The 18841-nt window shown below is 40.0% G+C and overlaps 3 protein-coding genes and 1 pseudogene across 3 annotated transcripts; 2 read left to right on the forward strand and 2 right to left on the reverse strand.

Annotated features, from left to right (window-relative positions):
- The first annotated feature begins 1386 nt into the window (after positions 1-1386).
- LOC126791092 (5-formyltetrahydrofolate cyclo-ligase, mitochondrial-like) lies at positions 1387-3474 on the forward strand (annotated as a pseudogene).
- A 130-nt stretch (positions 3475-3604) lies between these two features.
- LOC126791091 (uncharacterized) lies at positions 3605-4858 on the reverse strand. The gene is made up of 2 exons (XM_050517496.1): positions 4641-4858; positions 3605-4400 (listed from the first exon to the last, which is right to left on the reverse strand). Exons 1-2 carry the CDS (start codon positions 4692-4694, stop codon positions 3891-3893), a joined length of 564 nt encoding a protein of 187 aa, XP_050373453.1. The 5' UTR covers positions 4695-4858; the 3' UTR covers positions 3605-3890.
- Positions 4859-4868: 10 nt separating this feature from the next.
- On the reverse strand, positions 4869-9593 carry LOC126791090 (disease resistance protein RUN1-like). Its single transcript, XM_050517495.1, has 4 exons — positions 9006-9593; positions 6950-8072; positions 6364-6819; positions 4869-6239 (listed from the first exon to the last, which is right to left on the reverse strand). Exons 1-4 carry the CDS (start codon positions 9497-9499, stop codon positions 4881-4883), a joined length of 3432 nt encoding a protein of 1143 aa, XP_050373452.1. The 5' UTR covers positions 9500-9593; the 3' UTR covers positions 4869-4880.
- Positions 9594-10573: 980 nt separating this feature from the next.
- On the forward strand, positions 10574-16170 carry LOC126792978 (disease resistance protein RPV1-like). Its single transcript, XM_050519508.1, has 5 exons — positions 10574-11192; positions 11636-12743; positions 13007-13432; positions 13682-15256; positions 15384-16170. The coding sequence occupies exons 1-5, from the start codon at positions 10726-10728 to the stop codon at positions 16098-16100; spliced, it is 4293 nt and encodes a 1430-aa protein (XP_050375465.1). The 5' UTR covers positions 10574-10725; the 3' UTR covers positions 16101-16170.
- The last annotated feature ends 2671 nt before the right edge of the window (positions 16171-18841 follow it).

Here is an 18841-nt window from a genome sequence, read left to right on the forward strand (position 1 = left end):
AACTTAAATTCTGTTCCAATTCTAACTTAACCTTCAGAGGGTCAAAGGCTGGCGCACTACTGACTATTTGACTTGACACATGTTGTATGAAGGTCTCATTGAACTGACACATCGGAATACAATGTAATGAGGAGTTAGGTCCTCTGAATTTAGCACTCGTAACAGTTTTTCTCCTTTCAAATTATTTTAGCGAGCGGATATAATTCTTGTAGATGACAAAAAGATACAAGTATGTTATTCTTTCACATGATCTCTTGTAACCTACAAACAAATATTCAAACCGATATAAAGTTCTTGAGATTGGTCATAAGAAATGTAATTGATCAGTCTAGCTAATAGAATAATGAAAATTTTCAACACATTCTATGTGTTCTTTCAAAAGCAATATCGCCTTTAAGAAATGAAGCTAATGTGACACTTCATCATTACAAATCGTATAACTTCACGTTTTTACTTTCATAACAAGTATGATTGTATGAAAGACGGTGAGTATGCTTTAAAGTGACTGGTCCTCTATCTATTTACCATTTGTATATAACATACCGAATACTCAGCAAGAAGTGTATATGTTATTCAAACTAAACTAGTACTAACTATCACTATACGACTATTATCATAAATTATTGTATGCAGGACGTGGAAGTAAACACCGAACCATCAATATATGGAGTGTAATAAGACTCTGCCCTATGAAGCACGGACACGCTATTTGGGTCACGTGTCCGTATCGGACACGCGAACTGACTTTGGACACGGCTCAGACACGCTACAATACGTAATGGACACGCGAACGCGCACCAACTCATGATAAAAGTGAAAATGTTTATGGTGAGATTCGAACCTTGGTCATCCAAGTCACCCAACAACTTCTCAACCATTCTAACAGATTCAGTTTTTGTTATATTTATGCATAATTTAATATATATATATATATATATATATACAGTCTCTATCCAGAGTGAAGTTTCACTTTGAAATTTCAGAGTGAAGTTCTACTTTGAAATTTTAGAGTGAAGTTCCAATTTTGGCACACTTTTCGGTCAATTTTTTTCACCATAAGCGATTCAATATTTAGATATGCTATTCAAGATCATCTCTATAAAGTTTCATCCAATTTGATAATGATTTGAGCTTTCAAAATTGAGATTTACACGAACGGTTCACGTTGAACAGTTTTAATTCATTCATTGATTTAATCTAATTTCAATACTTTAATGATCTTGAATAGCATACTTAAATATTGAATCGCTTATACTGAAAAAATTTGACTCAAAAGTGTGTCAAAATTAGAACTTCATTCTGAAATTGGATAGAAAATGTATATATGACTATATTTATAGATCACGGGCCAAACACGTACATGATTCCAAACCGGATCCAAACCGCTAAAGCGCGCCAGAGCTTCTGGTTCTCATTTTCCCTAACCGAAAAGCTCGAGTGCCATGACAGCATGCTGACTCACCACCACCGTCGAGCCCGCGCGAGTGAGCTCACCAAATTGGCAACCCAACTGGTGAACATGATCACCCACCCGCGCACGTTAGCGTCGTCCGCTAACGAACGCCTCTCATCCCAATTTTCCCGCTCATTTGCCACCATGAACTAAAACGACGAGTCGCTCGAGGCTATATTCTGGCAGAAGCACTCGCTCCGGTCCAGGATCCGCAAGGAGCTCAGGAACATGGACCCGACCCGAAAATCCGAAGAAGGTACTCCGTACTCGCTTTTTTCCCTCTGGATTTAATATATGGCTTTATATGTACGACTATGACCTCCAGGTGTTTGTGAAAATGCCTCACTGAAATTATTGGATTTTTCAGATGCTGAAATCCAGAGCATTGTGTTGAGTGCTCCATGGTTCAAGCGTAGTAACAGTATATGTGCTTATATAAGCTCTCCTGAGCTGCGAGAAGTTGATACGTCAAGGATTGTGTCCGAGATCTTATCGAAACCTCGCAATGGTGTGTGGATTATAGTAGCATTCGTTTTGATGTTGTTGCTGTTGAGCTTGTGGAGGTTGTTATAGTAGTGTTGATGATCTGATTGTGAAGTCTATGAACGTTTTGGAGCCTGCGCTTTCGGATGCTGAGGGGAAACAATACGAAGATGGTATATTTGTTTTTCTTACAACATGATTGTGAAGTCTGAGATATAATCTTTGCATTTGTTTTCTGAGTTTAATCGATGTCCAAGCTCTCCTCTTCCTAGATAAATTGAGTAACTCTGCAAGAATTATGTGAAAACAAAAATTGATACGTATGAGAATATTTCGCCATCTCTAGTGAAGTTTTGGATTTATGCATTTGATGATCAGAATGTAGTAAACTCTACTGCATTTTTGTATGTAATGTACGTTTCCCTTGGTTAGTATGTTGGTTCTCTGAAGGATGATTTCATTGTAGCTATGGAGGCGAAGGATCCAGTTGATTTGTTCATCCTACCTGGTAATATCTTTTAATCCTTGCTTATAATTACGTAGCTGCACTGGGGCATTCTTATTTGGAAGACTGAGTAGAATTTCATATTTTCTCACTTCCATTTTCTTACTAGATCTTGCTTTTAACAGATGTGGAAGACGTTTAGGCCGTAGTGGAGGGTGGGTTGATACATCTCATAACAATGAAGGACATATAGGATGATTTTATGCAAAGTACTGGTAATTTAAAGCATAAACCATAGTAATGTTTGTAAACCTGGTAATGGCTGATATCATGTGATTATATTCATTTGCAGTGCATCACTAATGAACCCAAAGTCAGAGACATTGATAAAGAATTGTTGAACATGGAATCTATAATATCTAGAGATAAAGACTGGACTGACTTTTTATACCACTGCATCTCCTCCATTCTCATCTTGAGTGTCTGACTAATGTTTTTTCTTCATTATCGGTTGTCCTGGTTAATTATTGAAGTTATTATGGAAAGTTCCTAAAGAAGTAACAAAAGTTGCAAAGGATCAGAAATGGAAGGATCCCCTCTGTGGTAATTATCCCCTGTTCTTTTACAGTAATCAACTCTGGTTTTGGAAGTACAGTAGGACATTTCATTTTTGTCATGTGGAGTTATAAGATTTCCAATTTCTATTCTGGTGGTAGTTGCGCTGTCATATTCAATACAAATCGTGGAGGAAGGAGCCATACCTGTCACTTCAAATGATGTTTCTGTGGATGCTCTTGTATCTCCAGCTGGTTTTGTTCCAATAAGCACAGCTGCTTGGAAAATACGTGCCTGAAAGGAGCAGTCTGTATTTAACTACCTACATTGCAGATGTTTCTACATCTGGTGAGTGTCTGCTAGGAACTCACAGCTCTTTTATTTACTCGAGATGGCCATCCTTTTGATAACGAAATGTATCAGCAAGTCTCTTCTTTTCCCCGTTAGTGGAGGTAATGGTTATGTTTTTTGCTGCTTCACGCACTCCTGATTCCTGATCGAGCAATGATATGCAGCATTAGAAACTTGGGTCTTCAGGATGTTGCATAGGAATTGTAAGACACTAAGACTTGCTGGATAACCAGAAGCGGGGGTCCCTGCCTGTATCATGGATTATGTATACATGTAAGTCTTCACTCTTCACCACTTATACACAATACACTGTCATCTAATGCAAGTCATAGATTGCCGTCATTATTTTTACTAATAAGAAAGCATGAAATAAAACTCATAGTATCAAACACTCTTTTTTTCTGATGGCTTGAACCCAGTGGGAGGCTAGGCCATCACGCCTGTGAAGTTATTATACATTACATACAGTATCATATTCAAAGTTTCAAACCCATGAATCACAACTAGTTCAACCACACAACTGAATAAAGGAGCTAAATTCAGGAGATTCCTCTCTCTTTGGTGTGTTCCCCCATTCGTGAGGGTGCGGGTGCAGCCGCCTCATTAAAAAGAGCCGAGAAAATTTGCCAGTCGTTCTGAACGGGATTGCTGGCTTTCGTCTAGTGATTCTTCATCTCCTTCATAATCATCATCACCTTCATAAATCAAATAAATCCCCCACTTCTTCAGCTCCACGCCTTTCGTAAATGGCGGCTCTCTCCTCTTTACATGTATCTTGTAACCATCTTTCAATAGTGATACCAAAGGATGATCAATTGGATACCGGCACAAGTGAAACTGATCATCATTTGTATTCGGTACTCCCGATAAGACCAATGTCGTGGCACACAAGTGAGAATCCAGTATGAGGATCTCGGCTTGAATATCTACCACATCAGGGAGGTCGTCTCTTAGGTCATCTTCTATCTGATGGTCGAGAGAAACTACAACACATACGATTATACTTTTGAGAGGGCGGTTTTCTCGTTCTGAGAATGTAACCATTTCTTGAGAAAACCAGTCTGGTATGTTGCTTCCAGGCATGCTAAGATTGCGTATTTTCCTCAAGTACCTCTGCAACATTTTTCTTTTATCAGTTAGAGCATGCAACTCAGTACCAACACAAATCACACTGCGAGGAAAGTTGACATAAACACAGGAACAACTTACACAGCTGTTTACCAAACAATTATGCCTACTCTTAACACCACGTAGAAGCTCAAACATTTTGCATATGATAAACAGTTAAACACACAAGTACGTTTAAAAATAAAAATAAAAACACACAAGGACGTAGAGAGCGAGAGACGGTACCTTTTCCCCAAGCCTTCTCTCAACAGCTGATGAACGAGCATTGGAGCCACCCATATACAACCTTACCAAGGAATTCAAGCATTCAAGACCGGCAATATTCTAAACTTTCACACAATTGGCAAGGTTCAGGTCTGTCAAGTTCTCCAGGTTTGAAACATCAGAAATACTCTCTAATGCAATACAGTTTGCAATATCTACCTTTTTCAGACTTGAGGGAAGCGGAGGCAGAGACTTGAGCTGTCAACAATGAGACAATAAAAGCTCTTGGAGCATGGACATGCCACTCAGGCTGGCTGGAAGGCGGCAGAAACTATTACGGCTGAGATTCAAAGTTTCAAGCGATGATAACCTCTCAAAATCATCAGAAATTTCACCAGATATATTACAAGCACGAGCATCCAGTTCATACAGCAGGGACAAATTTGAGAAGGAAGCTGGAAGTATAAACTCCTCTTCTGTATGTCTCCCAATTTGATGCTTCTTCCCCATTCTCAAAACCATCAAACTGGAAAGCATTCCGAAGCTTCCAGGTAGTTCTGTCACTGCAGTTTCCACCATGTACAATCGGTGCAAGGATTTTAACTGTCCTATTGATGCTGGAAGCTTGCGGAACTGTTTACATCTGTCCAACCGTAACATGGTAAGATTTTCTAACATCCCTACAGATTCTGGCAACTCCGTGATATTTGGTGCAGTTATAATTATAGAAGTTAGGGCCCTCATTCTTCCAATTGACTCCGGTAATGATGTAAGAAGTTCACAGTTCCTGAGCTCAAGTTTCTCAAGTGTTTTCAAATCACCAATCTTCTCTGGGAGGTCTTTGATTGATGCCTGCTCTATCTTCAGCTCAACTAAAGAATTCAATTCCCCAACTGAATCAGGCAATGAGCTCAATCCTCCAACTGAATCAGTCGTTGAGCTCTGAATTTGGTCCCCAATTTCTAGTTTTCTTAAGCTTGACAAACGGCCAATGGTCACAGGCAGTTCTGTGAGTGGAGTACCATAAGTACTTAATTCCTTCAAGAATTCGAGTTTCCCAATGGATGTAGGAAGAGCGGTCAGTGATTTACACCAGAGTAAACTTAGTTTCTCAAGGTTTGCCAAAGAGCCAATAGAATTAGGTAGCTTTTTCAAAGCAGATCCATTCAGGGAGAATTCTTTCAAAGAACACAGCTTTCCAATCTCCTCAGGTAGCTCCTTTAATACACTGCACCGGTTCAAGCTTAGTTTTTCGAGTTTAGTAAGCCGGAAGATAGATTGGGGAAGAATTTCTATAGCAGTGTCATCAAGGAGAAGTTCTTTCAATGACACCAGGCTTTCCATGTTTGGCAGTTTTTTGAACTGGGAAGAACCAGAGAGGATCAGGTACTCGAGCTTTCTAAGGCCAGAGACATCACTTGGAAGCTCAACAAGCTTTGAACACCTTCGCAAGTTCAAGTGGACTAATGTGTTTAAGTTCCCGATTGAGGCATGAAGCCTAGTCAATGAAATACAGCGCTCAAGATTCAGCTGTTGAAGCGCCCGATTCCCAGATAAATCAGGAATTTCAGTTAGGTAAATACAGTTGCTTAGATTCAAGAACATCAATTTCTCAGCCGCCTGAAATTCAGTATATTATATTTAGACTTTCAGTCAATTCTGCAGATATGCACTGCATTACTGTTTACCTTAGAAATAGAAGTAAGATGCTTCTTGCTTGCTAATTAAAAGGAAGCACATATACCTGGTTTTCGTCACCACTGCAGGTCAGACAAGTGAAAAGTGCCATAATACTGCATCCTCCCCACAACTTTGTGATATTGCTGTCTGAGAGATCAAGGACAGCGAGTTGCCGAGGTAAATAATCAGAAGGGAGAGAGTTTAAAGGACAACCTTTCCATTGTAACCACTTGACTCCCGCAGGAAGAAACTTTAACTTTCCTTCCAATTTCACATTATTCATTTGAAGCAGCCTGAGATTGACCATTGCTCCAAAAGCTTTAGAGGAAATCTTCACTACTCCCTTTTCCTCTTCTTGGCTTTTAAGATGTGCTTTGTATATTTCCTTTAGGTACGTCATTGCAGAGGTACAATTGGGGCTTCTCCGAAAGTTATTCCAAGAAATTATGTCACCACCTGGATCACTCACCATCCTTTTCATTTCATAGTCTAGAACAATCCCTTGTATGGATGGTGTTCCCTATTGTCAGTGCAATACAAAATATATGAGCTAGCTGAGTCGATAAAGCTCAAGTTATGTGATGAGAAATATATGAACTATGAAGAACAACTTATATTTATATATCAAATGATATCTACTTATCTAGTACCTTGTCATGCTCGAAAACGTTCATGATTTCATCTCGATCCCACAGTCTACTACGCATGCCAGGATGTGAAATGTTTTCGTGTGTAACTATCTGTCTTCCCATGTCTCTGACTTGATCGTGCATCCACAGTGTAGTGTCTTCAGCGATCTTAATGAGTGATCTTGCTGTGAGGACACTAAGTACTATCTCACCATTAGAACCACAACCCTTCAATATGTCAACTGCGTCTTCTCTTTTGGTCTTCATTTTAACAAATAAACATGCAATGTCTAGAAAGATACATTTCTCTTGCTCATCTAGCGCATCGTAGCTTATCATCAGTACATCCTGAAGAATCCGTGGACGAATCTGTTTCAGTTTTTGCAGAGCATCTTCCCATTCCTCTACTCTCCTTTTATCATACAGGCTAGAGCCGAAAACTTCAAGAGCTAACGGTAGTCCACCAGTAAGAGCCACAATTTGCTTAGATAGTTTCAGAAAGGTATCTGCTGGGATCTCTTTAATTCCCAGTGCATGGTGACTGAAAAGTTCCAGAGCTTGAGACTCATATAACTCCCTGACTTCATACAACTTATGATCGACACGATGATTAGTTAAGAGTTCTCTATCTCTCGTCGTAACAATGATTCGGCTTCCATCATAAAACCATTGTCCATTGCCAACTAAGGCACTGAGTTGGTCGATGTTATCAACATCATCCAGAACAACGAGAACTCGCTTCTCATACACAACCGCTTTGATGGTAGCGATGCCATCAGTTGTCTGATTTATTTTGGCCTTTTTCCCATGGGAAAGATCACTAATCAGGTTATTTTGAAGAGTTACTAAACCCTCCTCATCGTGTCCTGCTGAGGTTTCTCTAACATTTGAGATGAAACTACGGTGATCAAATTTACCAACAAGTCTATTGAAAAGAGCCTTGGCAAGGGTTGTTTTGCCAATGCCGCCCATGCCATAAACTCCGACAACTTGAACGGTTTTGGATCCGATATCTAACAGCTTGATCACCTCTTCAACTCGGGAAAGAAGTCCCACTGGGTACGGAGTGAGACCCATTGGTATTTTGTTCATTTCTGCCAAAACATCTTTTACTAATCTTTGAATAATCAAATCTTCTTCATTTCTGTCATTTTATATACACGATCAGAAATATATTCTAGGTCATAGAAAATGTTAAAACTTACAAGGACATGAGTAAATAATCATCGAAAAAAAGGATATGAGTGAACTGTGCATGCATATGAACTATGAAGTCAACTACAGCCAAGTCTCACACTTTCGATTAATTCTGGATTACTGGGCATGAAGGATCATCTGGCAGATTACTATTTAATTAAGCGCGACAAGGCAAATAACCAACTAAATAAGTAGGTCCCTCGTCCAAGACGTACCTATGAATGGTAAACAAAATAAAATGATAATTCTAGTAGGGGCCTGCATAATGCATGGTTTCAGAAGTCTTCGATCGACATGTTTTAATTGTTTATCTTCTTCAATTCATAAAAAAAAAAGAGGTTATGTATATGGTATATCTTAACAGCAAGTAGCGCAAAAATAGTACGTACCTAAACCCTAATCAACATTATCGATCAAGTGCTCAAATCTCAACGAAATTATAGCTAGTAAACAAATACAACTATACATTATCAAGAACGTACAGACGACTTAAATTTAAGGCCTCTGGCTTCTCGGTCATCTGAAATTCTGAATCGCTATTCATCTCAAAATGATAATCTATCTGGTTCAAGTTCAAGACAACATCGTGAATCGTGATCCATCTTCTGGTCCGAGAAGAAAACATATATAGATATGCTAGGATTGTTAGCTAGCTAGGGCAATTTTAACAGATCGAAAATCCAATTGAGCGAATAATGTAAGTTTGTTTGAGATTAATTTAGCAAGTTCCTCACGTATATCTCTTGTTAAAAATCTTCATTAAAAACAGATCGATTGAGAATACGCAAGATTTTGTGTTCGATCAGAAGTTTGGATTGAGGAATTACCTACTACTGTGGTTATACATACATGTCTATATAGAGTTCATATATAAATTTACCTCTTGCTGTCGAAGATATAACCAGCTTTATTGCCTACTTTGGTCATGGCAGTTCTCCATCCGCAGACCGTGGCGCTATCGAACTCCTGCTCATGTGATGTGAAGTGCTCCTCAAAAGGTCCGGTCTGCCGCCGAACGTGAGAGGGATCCACTTCGTAAAACAGAGGCAGAATCAGTCTCCTTCTGCTTTCACAAATCTTAGCAAGCTCTTTCAGACACCACCTCGATTCAGCATATCTGCGCGAAAGAACGATGATGGCGGCCGCCGAGTCATCGATGGCTTCCAGTAGAGTCGGCCCGATGTCGTCCCCTCGGTGCAAACCGTCGTTATCTAAGAAAACCCTTAAGCCGCGTCGTTGGAGGGTCTCATAGAGATTCTTGGTGATCGTTTCTCGGGTGTCCTCGCCTCTAAAGCTTAGGAACACATCCCAGCGCAGCCGGAAACCGCCAACATGGGGAGCAGTTGACAAACCGTCGTCGTCGTCATCCGCCATTACTACTTCGGCTTCAAGCAGCTGGAGCTAGCTACTTAATAATATGTTCAATAAGAATTCTACGCGCGCGCCATTATTATTATACAGAGGGCAAGCTAGAACTCCTAGAAGTCATCAGAAGGAGACTCGTACCGTCGTACGTAATAAAATGAAGTCAAGTCACGGTTTTCACTTTTCACCGACCCGGCCGGTTAACCCGGCGAATATTACGCATCGTCTTTCTCTTTTATGATTCTTTTAGATACGATATAGTAGCGCACTACTTCGAAAGTTTGGATTCTTGATATGATAATCAGACAGTACTGTGCTTTATTTTTTTTTTGAAAACCTACGTATACAGTGGCATGGAGATTGGAGAGCAAGACGTCAGTTCTGGTTGGGCCATAGATCGGACCTTCGAGAGACCTTTCACCTGCACCAGTGGCGTGCCAGCCATTTGATTTCAGAATACAAATCTGTAGCGACCTAGCTAGCAAGAATTTTCCACTCCCGGCCCCTCTTCAAGTTCGTCTAATTTAGGAAATAGAAAGGTTATATAATTTGTTTTTTTATACAGTGAAAAAGCCCTAAAAAGCTAGGAATTTCAGTATACGTAGATTCCGGGTCGTGTTCCTCTTCGTATAAAATAATATTACAGTTCCAGTTTGGGACTTTAATCAGCCAAGTTCTCCAGGTTTGAAATATCAGAGTGCTAGATATCTTCGGTAATATGATAAAAGCTCTCCAAACTAGCCACTACAGCTTTGATTCAAAGTTTTTAGTGATATGTGATGACAACTTCTCCAAATTTCACCAGATATATTTTTACGAGCCCTAGCATGCATCCAGTTCTCGAACAGCAGCAGAAAATTAGAGAGAGTGAGAGAGAAGGTGAGAACTCAGCGAATGAGAGAGCGACATCTGTGTAATTATTTGTTATTTTTTATGTGGGGCCCACATATTCTGTAGCACTTCTTATTGGGCCGGTGAAGTAATAACCCGACTACATGGCCCGTTTTCTAGTTTTCTAATTTATATATATATATATATTTATATATACGTCACTCGCTAGCTAGCTGGAGAAGACTTTATCAGATATTCTTCACTCTCTTTATCAGATTGATCAATTGTGTAAGTATAAAGAGTTTCGTTATTCGATTCTGACTTTAAATTTAAGTTTAAGTTTAGTTGCACTGTTACGGTAAAGAAAGCTAGGAATTTCAGTAGCTTCTAGACGCAGTGAAGCAATGCCGTACGGCGCCGTCGTCGGCGGATTCCGGCTCCGGTGGGACGTGTTCCTGAGCTTCAGAGGCGAAGACACGCGCCACACCATCACCAACAGCCTCTACGACGCGCTCGTGCAACGCGGCGTGCGCGTCTTCCGCGACGACGACGCCCTGAGCCGCGGCGACGAGATCGCCGCGAGTCTTCTGGAGGCGATCGACGACTCGGCGGCGGCCGTCATCGTGCTGTCTCCGAGGTACGCCGACTCGAGGTGGTGCCTTGAGGAGCTCGCGAAGATCTGCGACGGCGGCCGGAGGCTGATTCTGCCGGTGTTTTACCAGGTGGACCCCTCCGACGTGCGGCGGCAGAGCGGACCGTTTGAGGAGGACTTCAGATCTCATGAGAGGAGATTTGAAAGCTCCAAGGTCTGTAAATGGAGGAACGCCATGGCCAAAGTTGGTGGCATAGCTGGCTTTGTTTACCACAGCAGGTAGTCTGTGATCTCAAAATTCTAGGGTTTATTTGGTTGAGATTTTGAGTGATTTGTTTATGTTTATGATTTTGGTAATATGTGATTAAGATATGCTAAACTTCATTGGTTACAATACTTAATTCTCTTTGTTTAATTAAAGATGTATCTGATTGACTTTGGCATCCAATTTTATATAGTCCCCAGTATCACTTTCATTCATATATCTTATTGGGATTTTTAAATTGCAGAGCTTTTCTTCTAGGTTGCACAAAGTGTGAGAGTAGAGCGTTTTCTTTTTAAGGTTGCCTGAAGTTTGAGATTGGCTTAAACTTAGCTGTCCTTCTTTTTATACCAAAAGCCTGATTATAGGCATATATATGGCTGTATCATACTACTGCTGTATTTTCGTTCCCGTGGCAAGTTTCTAAACTTGAACTGTATTTGTGATGTGAATTTGACAGCAAAGAAGCAGAGTTGATTCAATCTGTAGTCAAAACGGTTCTGGCTGAAATAAAGAGAACACCGGTGGGTCTTGCAGCGTACACAGTGGGTCTTGATTCCAGAATTGAGGACCTGGTGAGGTTGTTGGATGTTAGATCAAGTGACGTACGAGTCGTGGTAGTTCATGGCATGGGTGGTGTTGGCAAGACAACACTTGCCAAGGCTGTTTTTAATAGACTTGTTGGTCATTTTGAGGGACACAGTTTCATCTCAAATGTTAGAGAAGCCTCTGCAGGACCTGGGGGGTTGGTATCTCTTCAAAACAAACTTATCGGCAATCTTTCCTCGGGTATGGTGCCTGTGAATGACCTTGAGACTGGTATTTCTGCGATTAAGGCACTTGTATATGACAAGCGAGTTCTTGTTGTTCTGGATGATGTTGATAATGTAAACCAACTAAGTGCTTTGGTTGGCAGAGGACAATGGTTCAATGAAGGAAGCCGAATTATCATTACTACACGAGATAAAGGACAATTGCCCAGTTATCTTGTGAATTACAAGATGTATGAGGTCAGGGAGTTGGATGTGTCCCAGGCACTACAACTGTTTAGTTACTATGCACTGCGAAGAGATAAACCCACAGATAATTTCTTGAATCTCTCTGAGAAAATTGTGTCGCTTACAGGAGGCCTACCGTTAGCTCTTGAAGTATTTGGTTCTTTTCTATTTGATAAGAGGAGAATAGAGGAATGGGCCGATGCTCTGCACAAACTCCAAAACATTCGACCACAACATCTTCAGGATGTCTTGAAGATAAGTTATGATGCACTAGACGAGCAAGAGAAATGTATCTTCTTAGACATTGCATGCTTATTTGTAAAAATGAATCCCAAGAGAGAAGAAGCAATTGACATACTGAGGAGCTGTGGTTTTGATGGTGAGATAGCAATTGCTGACCTCACTGCAAAATCACTCATTAAGATTACAGAAGACACTACATTGTGGATGCACGATCAAGTTAGAGACATGGGAAGACAAATTGTGAGACAAGAAAGCCTTTTGGATCCTGGCATGCGTAGTAGACTGTGGGAACATGATAAAATCATGAATGTCTTCAAGGATGAAACGGTACATATTCCAGCATGAATATATGATGCAAATTCTAGTTTTAGATTTTAGAGAGCTTTCATGGTTTCTTTTGTTGTTTTGTTTTGAAATTTATATGACACTGAAACCTTAGTTAGGTCATTCTCATAAACATGCACTAAATTGATTGTAGAGAGAAATCATAGCCCCTGCCAAATAAGTATATGATATATCTGTTTCTTTTCTGTTTCTCTTCCGTTAACTTCTGAATTCTGATATATCTTTTTATACCTTAATCATAATAGGGGACAAGATGTATACAAGGCATAGTTCTAGAGGGTCTAGACACTGACTGGAAAATGAATTCTCCAAGAGATCTAACCGGTGACATAATTTCTTGGAGCAACTTTCAAAGTAGCCCCAGTTTTACCTCTGCAGCTACATACTTAAAGGAAAGATACAAAGTATATCTTCAAAATCAAGCAGAGAAAAAGAAGCAGGTTACAGTTCACTCTAAAGCCTTCAGAGCTATGGTCAATCTTAGACTACTTCAGATTAATTATGTGAAGTTGGAAGGAAGCTTCAAATTTCTTCCTCCTGAATTGAAGTGGTTGCAATGGAAAGGTTGCCCTCTGAAATGTCTCTCTTCTGTTCTTTTTCTTCGGCGACTTGCTGGCCTTGATCTTACAAAAAGCAAAGTTGAATCATTATGCAGCGGTCAGTGGAATAAGGTAGGCTTCACTTACCCGACCAACATTATTTTGACCATTATTCTGACCTCTGAGAAGCAAGAGCTGTACTGCCTGTACATGACTTTTCTTAAAGAAAAGATGATATTCTTTTTTCACCATACTTTTATTATAGATCACTCTGAATATGTTTACTGTGAACCTTGTTTCCTTCTAGTTTGCAGGCACCAACTTATGTTGTTTGGTTATTATCTGTGCTGGTATTTGATAGTAAACTATACCATTTTCCAGGTGGCTGAGACATTGATGTTCCTGAATCTAAGTGGCTGCAGTCTGTTAACTGCTATTCCTGATTTATCTGGGAATCATGCCTTGGAAAAGCTTATTCTTCAGAATTGTGTTGGACTGATCAGGCTCCATGATTCGGTTGGGAATTTGAAGACACTAGTCTACTTGAGCTTGGAAGGGTGTAGAAACCTTGTTGAATTTCCGAGTGATGTCTCCGGCCTGAGAAAACTTGAGAACCTGGTCCTCTCTAATTGCTCACAATTGAAAAGACTGCCAAAAAACATTGAAAGCATGGTATCACTAAAAGAGCTTCTCCTTGATGGAACTTCTATTGAAAGTCTTCCAGAAACTATATTCCATCTGACAAAACTTGAAAAGCTCAACTTGAACCGGTGCAGGGACTTGAAAGGGCTACCTGAGGAGATTGGTAAGCTGAGTTCATTGAAAGAAATTTCCCTTAATGATTCTGGTTTGGAAAAGCTACCTGATTCCATTGGCTCTTTAGCGAACCTTGAGATACTAAGTTTGTACCGGTGTAGTTCACTGACCATTATTCCTAACTCCCTTGGTAACCTCAGTAACTTAATGGAGTTTTTTACATACGGTACTCCAATTGAAGAACTGCCACTGAGTTTTGGTTCATTATTGAACTTAAAGACATTATCAGTCGGACATGGTCATTTTCTGCAAACACTACCTCATTCCATTGGAGGACTACAATCATTAGTTGTGTTAAAGATAGAGCAGACATCAATCGCAGACCTCCCACAGGAGATTAGTGCCTTGAAAACACTTGAGAAACTTGAGCTCAGGAACTGCAAATTTCTTAAATCATTGCCAGAGTCAATTGGAAGCATGAGGGCCCTGACTTCTATTATTATAACTGCATCAGATATCACCGTGTTGCCTGAATCCATAGGGATGCTGGAAAATCTCACCATGTTACAGTTGAACAGGTGTAAACAGTTTCGCAAGCTTCCTGCATCGATAGGACAGTTGAAATCCTTGCATCGATTGCAGATGGTGGAAACTGCAGTGACAGAACTACCTGAAAGCTTTGGAATGCTTTCTAGTTTGATGGTTTTGAACATGAGGAAGAAGCCACAAGATGGGGGACCTGCAAAAGAGAAGTTTATATTTCCAGCTTCCTTCTCAAATCTGTCCATGCTGTACGAACTGGATGCCCATGCTTGTAATATATCTGGTGAAATTTGTGATGATTTTGAGAAGTTATCATCACTTGAAACTGTGGATCTCAGCCGTAATAGTTTCTGCCGCCTTCCAGCCAGCCTGAGTGGCATGTCCGTGCTCCGAGAGCTTTTGTTGCCTCATTGTAGACAGCTTAAGTCTCTGCCTCCGCTTCCCTCAAGTCTGAAAAAGGTGGATGTTGCAAACTGTATTGCGTTAGAAAGTATCTCTGATATTTCAAACCTGGAGAACTTGACAGATTTGAACCTTACAAATTGTGAGAAACTTGAGGATATTCCAGGTCTTGAATTTTTGAATTCCTTGGAAAGACTCTTTATGAGTGGTTGCAATGCTTGCTCGTCAGTTGTTAAGAAAAGACTTGCAAAAAAGGTCATCTCTCTATCTCTCTCACTACGCACTTCGCAGACATATCTGAATTATAAAGTTTTCCAGAAGGCTCTTTATTGTGTCCTTTTCTTGATTCATTTCTTTTACTCAACATTAAATTATATTGCAGAGCCACTTGAGGAGAATGCGGAGTCTTAGCATGCCTGGAAGCAAGGTACCAGGTTGGTTTTGTCAAGATGTGATTGCATTCTCAGAACGGAAAAACCGCGTTCTTAAAGAGATAATTATAGGTGTTGTAGTTTCTCTCAACCATCAAATTCCAGATGACCTAAGAGAAGAACTCCCTGCTGTGGTAGATATTCAAGCAAAGATCCTCATACTGGATTCTCCTACCTTCACTACAACATTGGTCTTAACGGGAGTTTCCAATTCAAATGAAGATCAATTTTACTTGTGCAAGTATGGAATTAATAACCCTTTGGTATCCCAATTGAAGGATGGTTACACGATACATGTACAGAGGAGAGAGCCACCATATGTAAAAGGGGTGGAGTTGAAGAAGTGGGGGATTCATTTGGTGTATGAAGGTGATGATGATTACGAGGGAGACGAAGAGTCACTAAAGGAAAGCCAGCAATCCCTTTCAGAAAAACTGGTCAGGTTCTTTGGCTCTTTTGATGACGAAGAAGCTGACTGCAGCAACTCCACTCTAGGACAAGGTGATTGCACCTCTGAAATTCGACCTAGCGAAGATGATGGAATGGCACAAGAAATTGGAGAAAGTGAACACAAAATATGGCTGTATGATCGCCATTACTTCATTTTTTTCTTCCTGGTGCTTTCCCTTGGCTTTCTTTTGTTGAGTTGGTTGTATCTGTGGGTGTAAAATCATGACTTGTGCCCTTCTTTTCATTTGAATGCATGGGAATTAAGAGTTCAAATCTCATTATCAAAGTTATCATAAAACTAGCATTAAAGTTTAACACTACGCAGCCTAAGCCACCAATATAATTTATTTACTGCGATCGAACTCATCGAAGTCCTATGATGAACAGGACCGTTCACCATTCTACATACATTTCTAAGATCAAAGCACAAAGAATTTGTGTACTACGCTCTACAATTACAATTACAGAATACATTACAACGGTGACTTTATACTGCACTCACAAGGGGAAGTGAACTGGAACAGGATCTTGACACACTGCTCCATGGAACCAATCCAGTGGGGGCATTTGCCCCCATTGAACTTTTGATTTTGCGAATCAACTTCATATGTATGCCCTATATTAACTTGTTTTTACCTCAAAAATCATGACTGCGTTAGACATATAACTATACAATACTAAGTTCTATTACACCAAAAAATACTGAAGTATAAGTACATTAGACTAATGAAGTATAGGTACATTAGACTAATGAATAATATACTCGAGTAAAGTCCTCATAGCAATCTCAAGCTCATACTTTTAACTTACTATCACTCTTGTTGTCGTAAATCCTCAAATTTATATCTTGCTTTCCGACTCTCTAAGAACCCCGGCCTCGTATCCCTTTGCACCACTTTTCATGACACACCTATCTTAATTATAATAAAGTTGTGTTGGGCTCTAAATTTGTTTCTTGCACTTCGCGCAAATAAAACTCTTTGTTTTTTGCCCCCACTTGTATAATTTTCTACATCTGCCACTAGACACAACCTTTCTCCCAAACGTATACGGATTACTAAAATTGCCCTAAGTTCAATCCATTGTCTGAATCTTGCTTTCCTATGCTAACTGGTTTCCGTGTTGTAATGGGACTTAGAAGCTATTGCCCTAATGTCATTTTGTGCAAGTGGTTTCAACCTGGGCTTGGGCCTTGGTATACCCGAATAACAAAAAGGCCCACTTTTCCCCCACAAACAAAAATTTGAGCGCGTAGGTCGCTTTGAGTTATTTTGAGATTTTGACCGAAATCACCGAATGCACAAAATTAGCAAAAACATTGCACATTTCGGTTTGATCTGCCCATTTCAATGTTTGCACCACAATTTACATTACTACCCTTATTAAACATCTCTCTCTCTCTCTCTCTCTCTCTCTCTCTCTCTCTCTCTCTCTCTCTCTCTCTCCCCCTTCTTTGACGACGTTGCCTCCATAACGCCGATGTGAATCAACAACACCGACATGCTCTCTGATCTCCGATCTCTCTCCCTTGACCGATGTTGCCTCCACAACTTGGATCAACAACGCCTACGCCGACGCCGACGTGGCTTTACAGATTCGACACTGGCGTACCTCACCGATGTCGACGGAGGCCCGCAAGTCAGATGAGCTTTTACCCGACCCGGCCCGTGAGAAAGCCCGCCAAAACCCGTTTCCGTGGGTAGAGAGCCGGGCTTAGTTTAGATGTGTGAAACTCAACCCGACCCGCCAAAAGCCAGCAAGGCCCGGCCCGTAAAAATCCGCCAAATAATAAAATATTATACATACATATTCTATTAGGTTTAGAATAAAACTATCACATTATAAAGCAATTATATGAATGAAACTTCTCGGAATCGATCGACACCAGCCGATATGATCAGTATATATATTTAGTGACCCTGTAATTTTTTTATCTAATTCGGACCTCGTCTGACCGTTAAAATTTTTGGTAAATCGAAAACAACACTAATATGTCATAAGGGAGGACACATTATCAAGATGCGAACGCCGAAAGCCGTTTGCATATCTAAAATCACTTAATTTTTGTCACTGATCGTGCGTGGTCGCACCGAGGAAACCCATTTGGTGAAGACTCAGTCAATGGGGTTTTAATATGTCAAAATGTCTTTTTTTTATTGACCGTAAGTACGAACAGTCAAATCATGTCCAAAACAGAAGAAATTTTAACGGATCCCTAAATATATAAAACTATCACATTATGAAGCGATTATATGAATGAAACTTCTCAGGATTGATCGACACCAGCCGATGTAATCAGTATATATATTTAGTAACTCTATAAAAATTTCATCCAATTCGGAACTCGTTTAATCATCGGAATTTCCGATAAACCAAAAATACCACTAATATGCCCTAAAGAAATACCCATTACCAAGATGCGAACACCGAAAACCCATTTGCATATCTGAAATCATCTAATTTTTTTCATCGATCGTGTGCGGTCACATAAAAAAAACCCATTTATCCATGAGGTCACCAACCCACCGCACCGCTTCACTTCTTTTTGCTGAAACACCATGTTTTGACATTTGTTTCATAATCATAATGCTCCTGCCGATAGGATTTCATTCAGTTGTGACCAACCCTTTCATGTAAGTTCAAAACGAAAACAGTGTCGTGCTGCATTGGAAATCTTTGGTAAAATTGATTCAACTGCTTGGGTTGTTTACCGTGGGAAACCGGGGGTAGTAATCATTTTATTAGGGCCAGTAACATGATTATTGAGGTTACTAAGTGTCAGTAATATGTAATTGGGGTTACTAGGTGTCAATAATTTGTTATTTGAGAGTTAATGAGTGTCATTAATTTGTTATTAAGAGGTTATTAGATGTCAGTAATTTGTTATTAGGGTTACTAAGTGTTAGCAATTTGGTATTGATGGTTATTTGGTGTTGATAATTTTTTCCGGAGATCGATG

Source organism: Argentina anserina, chromosome 4 (genome assembly GCF_933775445.1).
Source record: "Argentina anserina chromosome 4, drPotAnse1.1, whole genome shotgun sequence".
Classification (NCBI taxonomy): Eukaryota; Viridiplantae; Streptophyta; class Magnoliopsida; order Rosales; family Rosaceae; genus Argentina; species Argentina anserina.

Excerpts from the sequence above, each read along its gene's own strand:
- LOC126791091 (XM_050517496.1), bottom strand. The coding sequence starts at position 4,694 with ATGGGTGGCTCCAATGCTCGTTCATCAGCTGTTGAGAGAAGGCTTGGG. Across the intron at positions 4,401-4,640 it reads AGAGAAGGCTTGGGGAAAAG|AGGTACTTGAGGAAAATACG; the intron begins GTACCGTCTCTC and ends AAAATGTTGCAG.
- LOC126791090 (XM_050517495.1), bottom strand. The coding sequence starts at position 9,499 with ATGGCGGATGACGACGACGACGGTTTGTCAACTGCTCCCCATGTTGGC. Across the intron at positions 8,073-9,005 it reads TATATCTTCGACAGCAAGAG|AAATGAAGAAGATTTGATTA; the intron begins GTAAATTTATAT and ends ATAAAATGACAG. Across the intron at positions 6,240-6,363 it reads GCAGTGGTGACGAAAACCAG|GCGGCTGAGAAATTGATGTT; the intron begins GTATATGTGCTT and ends ACTGAATTTCAG.
- LOC126792978 (XM_050519508.1), top strand. The coding sequence starts at position 10,726 with ATGCCGTACGGCGCCGTCGTCGGCGGATTCCGGCTCCGGTGGGACGTG. Across the intron at positions 13,433-13,681 it reads GCAGCGGTCAGTGGAATAAG|GTGGCTGAGACATTGATGTT; the intron begins GTAGGCTTCACT and ends ACCATTTTCCAG. Across the intron at positions 15,257-15,383 it reads AGAAAAGACTTGCAAAAAAG|AGCCACTTGAGGAGAATGCG; the intron begins GTCATCTCTCTA and ends ATTATATTGCAG.